The following is an 11573-nucleotide window of genomic DNA, read 5'->3' on the forward strand; positions in this document are numbered from 1 at the left end:
TATGGTTTTATAAGATTAATGTGCACTAACTGGCTAGGCTTCCTTTTATCTGGAGTTTCAATTGCATAAGTTGTTTTAGAGACCCTTTTAGTGATTTTATACGGACCCATAAATTTTTCTCTCAATGGAGCACCTGGAACTGGTCGATATACAAGTACATCATCTCCTACTTTGAAAGTTCTAATTTTGGCCTTTATATTGTAATGGTTTTTCATTCGAATCTGACTGTTAGTTAAATTCAGATTAGCAAATTCATAAACATGGTCAAATTTAACCTTAAGACTTTGAAGGTATTGCGGAATACTTACAAGCTGGTCTTTGTAAGTACCTCTTAGGATGTTTTCTTTTACCATACTAAGGTTTGTCCTAGGTCTGCGGCCGAACATCATCTCGAAGGGAGAAATTCCAGTCGATTCATTAGGTGTACTCCTAAGTACATACATAAGCAGATCCAGGTCTTCATCCCAGTCTCGTCCAGTTTCACAAATGTACTTGCGCAGGAGGTTTTTAATGGTCTGGTGTACTCGTTCGAGGGCTCCATTAGTCTGAGGGTGATAAGCTGAAGCAAAAATATGGGAGATTTTTAACTGCTTTAAAGTTTGCTTAAACAAATCACTAGTGAAGTTTGTCCCCTGATCACACTGAAGCTCTTTTGGAAAACCAAAAATGGTAAATATTTTAAGAAGATTAACAACAATTGTTCTAGCAGATATGTTTTTTATAGGTACGGCTAAAGGAAATCTAGTAGTTGGACACAACAAGGTTAAAATGTACTCATTTTGTTTTTTAGTTTTGGGAAGTGGACCAACACAATCTACAATAACCTTTTCAAAAGGAGAATTAGGTACTGTAATAGGAACTAATGGTGCTGGAGGTATTTTCTGATTTGGTTTACCAGTTACCTGGCAGGGATGGCAAGATTCTATGTGGTGCTTTACATCAGCTTTCATACCAGGCCAGTAGTAATCGTCCAGCAAACGCTTATAGGTTTTGGGAATGCCTAGATGAGACTCTGCTGAATGAGCAAGATCCAATAAGGCTGCACGAAGATTAGAAGGAACTACAAGCTGGTAACTATCATGCCAGGAATTTTGTCCTGCAATCTTCAAAGGTCTATAACGTCTCATAAGGATGTTATTATCAAGATAAAAATATGGTAACTTACTTTCATCAACGTCATCTTTTACTTTATCAAAGTATTCTTTCAAACTATCATCAGACCTTTGATACTCTACAAATTCATCTGAGGGAATATCAACAAGATCAGCAAGGACTTTTTCACCTAAGGTACTTTGATCCACCTTACCTGTGTGTTCAGTGTCTCTAGAAGTTAAGGTTGTAGACCTGGTGACTACTTGGCAGGGAAGCTCTACTACCGGAGAAAACTCTTTGCAAGCTTTTTCGATCACTACTTCAGGCTGCGTAATGATAAGACTAGGAGTACCGTTAGTTTGAGCCAAGTCATTACCAAGTATCATGTCTATGTTCTTGCAAGGCAGGTCAGAATCCAACAAGGCGACATTAGTTGAACCTTAAAATATGGACAATCAAGAGAAATCTGTACAATAGGTAAAACCTTTTGACAAGTCAAATCTGACACAGTTACATACTGATCTGTTGGTTTAGCTAAATCTTTTAACTTTAAGCTAATGATAGTTTGAGATGACCCTGTATCTCTCAAAATTTGCACGGGAATATCATTTACTTTACCAGGATATGTAAATGCTGTAAAGTCTGATAGTGTTGAGCACAGTGAAGATTTGGGTCCTTGTGAAAAAGCATTAGGAGAAGCCTTACCATGAGATGCTTTGCATTTTGGACTAGGACAGTCTTTAATATGATGACCTTCTTTCTTACAAAAAGTACAAACCTGGGGGGAAGATGAAGGTGAGGACGAATGTTGTTTAAGTTTATGAATGAGATGGTAATCATCAGCTAATAGGGCAGCCCTTTTGCCATCTTTTTCTTGTTTTTCTCTAATAAACTTTGCCACATTAGCTGGAATACGCCTCAGGAATTCTTCTAAAACTATTAAATTCTTTAATTGTTCTAAAGTAGTTATTTGTTCCTTATCTATCCATTTATTAAACTGCTTCAACTTCAATGTGAAAAACTCTAGATAGGTTTGAGCTTGGTTCTTCAAAGTTTGTCTGAAGATTTGTCTATACCCTTCTGCTGTAACACTATAAGCATCTAATATGGCAGTTTTAAAGACTTCATAATCCCTTTCTTGGACAAGTTGTGCTGCCACATATGCAGCTTTTCCTTTGAAGGAGTTTCTGATTAAGAGAACATATTGGTCTCTAGGCCAGTTGAGAGACGTTGCAGTGTTTTCAAAAGTAATTAAAAAAACATCAGGATCTTTTTCATCGAAGACAGGCAGGAGTTTGCGTGCTTTACTAAGGTCAAAAGCATCGGGTAGCTGTTTTTCTGCCAACCTTTCTTCTATTCTTATGGCTGATAGTTCCTTTTCCAACAGAACTTTTTCTTTACGTTTTATTTCAAGTCTTCTTTGCTCAGTTTCTACTGCAGCATTTGCAGCTTCAAGCCTTTTTTGTTCAGCTTCTAGCCTTTTTGTTCAGCCTCTACTGTTACCTGCTGCAGTTCAAGTTGGAGTTTCAATTTCACTATCTCTGGGTCTTCAGTTATAGTAACAGTACGAGCAGCACCTCGTTCAAGTGTTAAAGGCCTTAAGGGAAGAGCCTCTTCTTCAGTTATGTTACCACTATTTATCAGGAAATCTAATATCTTTCCCAATAGTTCAGCTTTCACCACAGCATGACCAACAGATATTCTTGCCCTTACAGCTATTTGGCGAAGCTGGTCCTTTTTAGCTTCCTTTAGTGTATTTAGGTGCTCCCTGGGTGCACCTAAAAATTTCTCAAGATCAAAAGGCATCTCTCAATACTGATAAAATGGAAAATATCACTGGAAATTATATTACTACTATACACAAGCTTTAAGACTTAAAAACGTCAGGGCATTCATGGATTTATGGTGCGAAGGCACCCACAAACCACAGGAATTTCCTTAATCCTTAAGTCCTACAATGTTCAGAGATTCACTTAAATGAACAAGGCTTTAATAATCCATGCCAATCAGAAAACTTGGTTCACCAATAATAATCTTGAATAAAATATTTTTAATGAAGTAAATAATTGGAAGTACCAACAGTTACCTGAACAAGGAATAAACCTTTAAATATCCATCGAGGTGGAACGAAGTTCTTGACCACGTGGTCGTAACGATATGAAGCCGAAATCCTTTAAAGAGCGAAGGTCGTACCCTGAGTAAGAGGAGCAGAAGTTCCTAAGGAAGGAATCTTTCAATTCCTTATGATGAGGTTTTGAATGCCTCGAAGCACCTCGAGAAGTTGGGGCGACTATGAAGATATCGCTAAGCGATGGTAGTCAACAGAGTCGAGGGTTAAAAGAATGACGAATTCTATGCGGCCATTACCCTGCCTGCACGTCCTCCAAAATATCGTTGTATGCTTAAGATGACGTGTAGCAACACGACATTCTCTAGGTGAAAGTGTGAGCGCGCTGGAGAACACTATCCGGTGGTGGTCAGTTATAAACTAGCAAAATATCACTAATGCACTACACTCATGTTGTCCATCATTTTAGAGAAACAACAAAATGAATTTCACAATCCGTCAAGATCGAGCGTAAGCGTAACACATACGTAAGTACATCCCGGACACAGGCCCCCAATTTGTCACAACTTCAGCTTTCCACTTGACTATTTCATAAATTCTCAGTAATGAGGGCAACACTTCATGTAGGTACAGTAGATATATTAGGAGAATGATCAAATTAAAGTTGAAATTAAACAAAGACTTTACTTATTTTAAATCACGTATAAATATATAACAAAATAATAACAAATAACCACTTAATAAACACTAGAAACAAATGAAGAATTAGCCACCGGATAACGAACTCAAAAGTATTAACTTAAAAGAACTTGCAAGTAAACATTTCCAAGGATTACATACGTAAAAATAACAAAAGGTAATTTCATCCATGCTGTCCGCTACGATCAGCAATCAATAGATGGCGCTAAAATTATACACAAAAATAGGTGTAATTAGAAATGCTAAATAATGATAGTAGGGTTATTATAATATATATATATATATATATATATATATGAACACGATGTTGTGTTGATATTTATCCATATTGACTCATTAGGGGTAATTTGAATGAATTACTATCAATTGTGTCACGTGGTGGGCCGGGGAAATCGGGTAAAACTCGCTGGTGAGAGACTGATGTCTCGCCAGGTAAATCCTCGGACAGCTAGTTAGCGTTAGGTTTCGATTTCCTTTTATGGCCTCTCGTGGCATAGTTGGTTTCGACCTGGCCCTTCATTAGAAGGGGCTAGCGTTCGATCCCAAGTATGCGGTAGAAATTTATTTCTATTTGAACACGATGTTGTATTGATATTTATCCATCTTGACTCATTAGGGGTAATTTGAATGAATTACTACCAATTGTGTCACGTGGTGGGCCGGAGAAATTGGGTAAAACTCGCTGGTAAGAGACTGATGTCTCACCAGGTAAATCCTCGGACAGCTAGTTAGCGTCAGGTTTCGATTTCCTTTTATGGCCTCTCGTGGCATGGTTGGTTTCGACCTGGCCTTTCATTAGAAGGGGCTAGCATTCGATCCCAAGTATGAGGTAGAAATTTATTTCTATTTGAACAGGATGTTGTGTTGATATTTATCCATATATATATATATATATATATATAAATATATATATATATATATATATATATACACACACACACACACACACACACATATATATATATATATATATATAAAGACACAAGTTGTCTTTAACACAATTTTCATTAAAATCGATAGTCTGAATTAATGGCGTCAATGTGTTTTCTGCAAGAATCTATAAATTTCCTCAGCTTCTTTAACTTTTCAGACTTAATACGTTGGTTTAATGATCGATGATTATTCATTTTCTTCATAATCTGTTCACTACAGCAGTGTTTCGACAAAAATTTGTCTTTATCAAGTGATTGATGGTTTACATAAGTTTACAATAATCCATTTTATACACCTGGTGTTCTACAAATATTACGATCAAATATTTTAAGATTACTGTACATGATAAATAAATTAAACATTTAGAAAATTGAAAAAGAAAAGGTGAAAATTTTCAAATTCATATATATATATATATATATATATATATATATTCAAAAATTTGACAAATTTCATCTCTTATTCAATTCTCCAAATTTTTAATTCATTTAGCATATAATCTTAACCTTAACATAATCAATCGTGATATTTGTTGAAAATCAGGAGTTTAAAATGAATTATTGTAAACTTATGTAAATCACCAATCACTTGATAAAGACAAATTTTTGTCAAAACAGTGCTGTAGTGAACAGATTATGAAGAAAGGGAATAATCATTGTTCAATAAACCAACGGATTAAGTCTGAAAAGTTAAAGAAGCTGAGGAAATATGAAGATTCTTGCAGAAAACACTTAGTCGCCATTAACTAAGACTTCTTATTTGTTTACATCTTTTCCCACTTCTATATGGAGTCGATGTTTCTGGTCAGCTTTCTCCATCTACCTCTGTCCAACACCTATCATCGGTTAATTCGCTTTGATCGAAGGTCATCCTTGATACTGCCCACCCATCTTCGCTTTGGTGTCCCTCTCCTTCTCTTTCCCTGTACCTCCATTTCCACCACTCTCCTCACAATACCCGGTTCATCTCTTCTCGTGACATGACCGTACTACCTCAGTCTATTTTCTTGGATCTTATTTGATAGTTTTCTAACTCCTGTGGTACCCCAAATTACTTCATTCCGTATATTATCTCTTCTTGTCACCCCACACATTCATCTCAACATTCTCATCTCCACCGCATCCATCTTCTTCTCCTCAGTCTTCTTTATTGCCCACGACTCCGCTCCATACATCATTGCCGGTCTCACAACTGTCCTGTGTACTTTACCATTCAACTTAACTCCTATTTTCCTGTCGCATAGTACTCCACGCACTTTTTTTTTTCCAATTCTTCCATCCTGCTCGTATTCTGTGGTTTGTTTCTGCTCAGATATCACCATCCTCTGCAACGGTTGATCCTAAATACCTGAAATCTTCAACTCTTTTCAATCTCTCTTTCTTGCAAACTAACTTCCCCAATATCGCCATTTTTCAATCTCAAATACTCTTTCGTTTTTCTGCTGATCTTCAATCCCCTATTTTCCATTTCTCTTCTCCACTCCTCAAGTTTCTCTTTTACTACCTCTCGCATATATATATATATATATATATATAATTGCGATTTATTTAATATGACAAATAGTTACATACATCATTGTAGGATTTTTCATATTATTTTCGAATTTTATATCCAGTTTCACAAATATTTACGTAGTTTTGTGAGTAACAAATTTGTGATTACACCAGTTTAGTTTCAATATGATCAGAAAGATTTTTGTGGTTCTATATTAGGGGGCTTTCAAATTTGGATTAGTTAATAAGGGGGATTTTAACTTATCAAACGATTCTTGACATGCGCTCGACCACTGGAATTCCACTCCTTTCTGCAATAAATTAGTTAAAGGATTAGCTATTTAGGAAAATTTTATTATAAATTTTCTATAGTAGCCTATCATTCCCAGAAACCTACAAATGTCTTTCTTGTTATCCGGCACCTAAAAATTTACAATTGCCTATACATTTGCAAACTTTGGTAGTACTTTACCCAGACCTACTTCACACCCCAAGTAAACTACCTTCGCCTTTGCTATGTCATACTTTGCCAAATTAATCACCAGCCCTGCTTGCTTGAGCTTAACAAACAGTTTCTCCATCCTCTTTAAGTATGTAGCCCAATCATGGCTATACACTATGATCTCATCCATATAGACCACTGCTCCTTCCAGTCTACCCACAATCTTATTCATCAAACGCTGGAACGTAGCCGAGGCATTTTTCATGCCAAAAGGCATAACTTTACACGCATACAACCCTTCACGAGTTACAAATTCGGATACCTCCCGAGCCCGCTTAGTCAATGGAACTTGCCAATATCCTTTTAACAAGTCAACCTTACTAATATACTGAGCTTTCCCTATTTCATTAATACAGTCCCTCTACTCGAGGACGAGGAGAGCTGTCAGCCTCAGTGACTGCATTAATTCTCCTGTAATCAAAGTACATCCGGTACTCACCTCCCTCATTCTTCACCAAGACTACAGGAGAAGACCATGGACTATTACTGTCTTCAATTAAATTGTGCTCTAACATATACTCTACTTCCTTATAAATAATCTTCCTTTTTACTGAATTGGTCCTATAGGGAGATTGTTTGATGGGCTTAGCATTCCCCACTTCCACATCGTGACTCAATACATTGGTAAGCCCTGGAGAATCCTGAAATAATTCTGGAAAAGATTCACATAAATTTACCACAGACTCCCTCTGATCCCTTTCTAGGTGTAGCAAATTCCCAGACAAATTACTTAACATTTCCTGATTATTTCTGGGCCATGGCATATCAATGCTGAGATCTACAACAATAGGCTCAACTCTATTGAGTAATAAGATGGGTTCCTTACTCACTCGCTCAATAAAAGGTTTCAAACATATTTGCATGGTAATAGTTGATACTTACATCGCCTGTCTGGTGTTTCTATCAGATAGTTAAGACTACTAACTACCTTTGAAACCTTTCATGGACCTGAAAACTTTTCCATTAAGGGATTTCCTGGAATTGACAGCAGAGCAAGTACCTTATCCCCAACCTGAAAATTCCCTAACTCTTGTCATTATGTCGTACTTTTCTTTCATCTTCCCCCTGACCAATTACTAGATTATTCTTAGCAAATTCCCATGCCTTAGTTAACTTACTCCTGGAATCTCTCAAAAACTCTATCAATCTTACGTTAGGGTGACTCCTCTCCTAAATCTTTGTTATCACATCCAAGGGACCCCTTACCTTGTGACCAAAAACTAATTCAAAGGGGGTGAAACCCATTACATCACTTGGTACAGACCTAAAAGCAAAAAGTAAATACGGGAAAACTTTATCCCATCCTCCCGGATTATCCCCCACAATATTTTTCTAACATGAATTTCACCGTCTGTATGGAATCGCTCAATCTGTCCCTGGCTTTTTGGATGGCGAGGCAATGACCTGATATGTTGAACCTTCAACTCCTGTAAACTTTTACGAAAATCTTTGCTTGTAAAATTAGTCCCACAATCAGATTGAATCGTCTTGGGCAAACCAAACCTGGAAAAGAAGTTTGTTAATGCATTTATGACCTGCTTACTCTTAAAACTACTCAAGGGCACTGCTTCCGGGTACCTAGACATTCGATCCCTTATAGTTAGTATGTATTAATTACCACTGCTGGTTTTAGGCAATGGGGCTAACCATGTCAATCAAAATTTCCTGAAAAGGTTCCCCCACTGCTGGAATATGTTTTAAAGGTGCCTTACGGATTTTCTGATTGGGTTTACCAACCAGTTGACAAGTTTTGCAAGAATTAACAAACCTTTTTACCTCAGATATCATCTTTGGCCAGTAAAAGTGTTCAGCAATTTTCCAAAAAGTCTTTCCAATTCCAATGTGACCTGCGAACACATCCTCGTGTCCCAACCATAAAATCTTGTCCCTTTATTTATGAAGCACTACCCACCTGTTCCCTTACCTCCCAATCATCAGACGGAACCATAGTTGACCTACTCACCCTCAGTAGGATGCTGTCTTCCCACAGATACCGAGGTCTACTCAAATCAGAGTCCTAATTCTCCAAACTCCTCCTTTTGAGCTAACCTAAGTGATTCCCTATCCCACCCTACTGAGCTATCCCACTCAGAGACCAGACTAGGACTCGTAGAAGCACTTAACCCAGAAATCCCTCCCTCTGACAGCTCCTCTAGACTATCCAAGCCTAACCCTTCATCTACTATCCCAGATGAATGCGCTGCCGAGCAAGTTACAACATTACCGGTTCAATTTCACTAGCGGGGTCAGCATACCTTCATTGCACAACCGGGCAATCACATACCGTACCTATCTCTATATCGTTAGCCAACACAATATCAACATTGCTTATGGGTAATACATCCACCATTGCCATCTTCATAGGTCCATTAATCCACCTTGAGTCTACCCAAAAGGACACGCTACCACTGTATTAGGAAATCCACCTAATACTACATACTCTGGCTCCTCCTCTCAGAGGTCCCAGGGCAGTGAGGACCGTAAGATTACCGACTGGGCCACGCCAGTGTCCCGTAGTATTCTCACCCGCCTTCCAGACCCTGACCGGTCTTTAGCGAAAACCTCGCCATATGTGACGTACTTACTGAAGCAACTACTTACCTGGGACCTTCTCCCAGCAACCTTACCAATCTAGCCTACCGCCTTTGACTTACCCTATCCTTTCCAGACAGTACAATCAGCCTTAACATGGCCCTTTTTCCTGCAGAAAAAAAACAAATGATTTCACTTTCACCCCTACTTGGTGATGACTTTGCCTTCCTTGGAGAACTCCCTCCATCCAACTTACCAGACATTACCACTGCTTTCTCGCCCTTCTTACCTTTGTCCCATTTATTGAGTCTCGATGAAAAACGATGCACTGACTTATGCGATAAAGTATGTTCGTCCGCAGCAACCGCTACTGCTTCTATAGTTTCCAATTTCAAGTCTTCTAAATGTACTTTAAGTTCCATCTCAATGTGATTCTGAAATTCCTCAATTGATATTAGTTCCTTTAAACTTTCAAAATCATTAATACCTTTCGCTTTTAACCAATCTAAAAACGCACTTACTTTCTATCTAGCAAATTCAACAAATGTGCAGTTATACTGTTTACGCAAGTTACGAAAGCGTTGATGTTACACCCTCCGGTACCAGTTCATATGCCTTCAATATTATCTCTTTGACCTGTTCGTACTCCACACTCGTCTCTTCACTTAGCAATGCATAAACCTTCTGTGCCTTACCGATCAATCTGCATTGAACTAAGGTGGTCCCACATTGATTCCGGCCAACTCAGTTTTCCTCGCTAATTTTTCGAATTCATGTTCCATTCTCCTGATTTCCAATTCTTTTTCCTGATCTAACTAACCTTCTCCTGTTCTACTCTAAGCTTTTCCTGTTCTACTCTCACCTGTTCCTGCGCTATCCTAAGCTTTCCCCGCTCCCTTTCATGAAGCCTCTCTTTTTCCCTATTAGCTACTTCAGTCTTACCCATTTCTAACTGTAACTTCAACGTTTCCATTTCTATCTTTTGAAAAGCTATCTTATCCTTAATTGACTCTGATTCAGCTAAACTAGGACCTGCTATTCTACCTTGCATAGCCTTCATTACCTGAAGATACAAACTCCCTTTCTTCACACCTGCGACAATAGGCAACGAAAGATATTCACCAATTATCATTATATGGCTCTTACTAAGATCACCTATCTTCTCCTCAAAATCAGGACTATGGAAAAACTCCGAAACATTAATCCCAGCCACTTCCTCTCTATCAGTCATTTTGTTAAAGAAATATTATAACTAGCGAAACTGATAATTACCACCCCCTTCACTATTTGTTTACATACAATTACATAAGCTCTGGGGATGCTGAAAATACTAGTTTTACAAGATCCCTGGCAAGGTCGCCAAAAATGTTACGCACGGACCGCGTGGGGGTCAAGTTCTTTAAGTTTTCTTCACGGCCAGAGCTAGCAATAATATGTAACAGTGATATTAAAGGATTGGGTAATAATAAAACACTGCTAGAGTCATATTGAATATTTATTTACAAACAAAAATAACACACAAAATCACTTTAAATGGGAAGATATCAAACCACAAGCACATTACAACAAACACATATAGGATCCATTCATCAACAACGACACGGAAAGGCAAGACAACAGTAAAAGGAAAGAATAACCTCGCAAACTACCATTCACACGACAAATTACACAATTCCATTAACATAGATAGAAAAGAGCAAGAAAGTCTCAGAACCTTAACTCTACCCCCTCTTTATACACATCTAGCAAAACTTCCATCCCCACAATACACATAAATCACACTAATAGTTAAACTACATTTACACAAAAATAAAAACTCCTGATGTAGGCTTTCACAAAAAAGATGAATAAAGTCCGAGGACCAATCACGGACGAGACCTTGTTTACGCTAACTGTGCAGTGCGACACAAACAGCGGTGAAAAATCACTAAAGGCGACGCTCTCTACTCCTTCAGAGATGAAATGGAGGCAAACCAAAATCGCTCCCCTATCCAAAAGGAAGATAGGTCTCAGCATTCATGAGTTCAGTAGCGATGGATTCTGGTCCGTTGAGAGTCCCTCTCCCCGCTAATAACACACACAATTACTGGAAACCTTCACCATGCACAAGAAAAAGTGATAGCAATCAACTGCTGCTGAGCTGTTCCTCCAAAGGGGGCGATCAAATCCTCCACCGCCTCCTTCACTAGAGACACTGGATCACCCCACTAGTAGTCTCCAGCGGTTGAAAGGACAACTCACGGTGAGTTCTTCA

General features: G+C 38.2%; 1 protein-coding gene across 1 annotated transcript; it reads right to left on the bottom strand.

Moving 5' to 3' along the window:
* Window positions 1-279: 279 nt before the first annotated feature.
* Window positions 280-3441, bottom strand: LOC137640455 (uncharacterized). Its single transcript, XM_068372994.1, has 3 exons — window positions 3286-3441; window positions 825-1531; window positions 280-559 (listed from the first exon to the last, which is right to left on the bottom strand). Exons 2-3 carry the CDS (start codon window positions 1476-1478, stop codon window positions 386-388), a joined length of 828 nt encoding a protein of 275 aa, XP_068229095.1. The 5' UTR covers window positions 1479-1531; window positions 3286-3441; the 3' UTR covers window positions 280-385.
* Window positions 3442-11573: the final 8132 nt, after the last annotated feature.

This window comes from Palaemon carinicauda, chromosome 5, assembly GCF_036898095.1.
Source record: "Palaemon carinicauda isolate YSFRI2023 chromosome 5, ASM3689809v2, whole genome shotgun sequence".
NCBI lineage: Eukaryota > Metazoa > Arthropoda > Malacostraca > Decapoda > Palaemonidae > Palaemon > Palaemon carinicauda.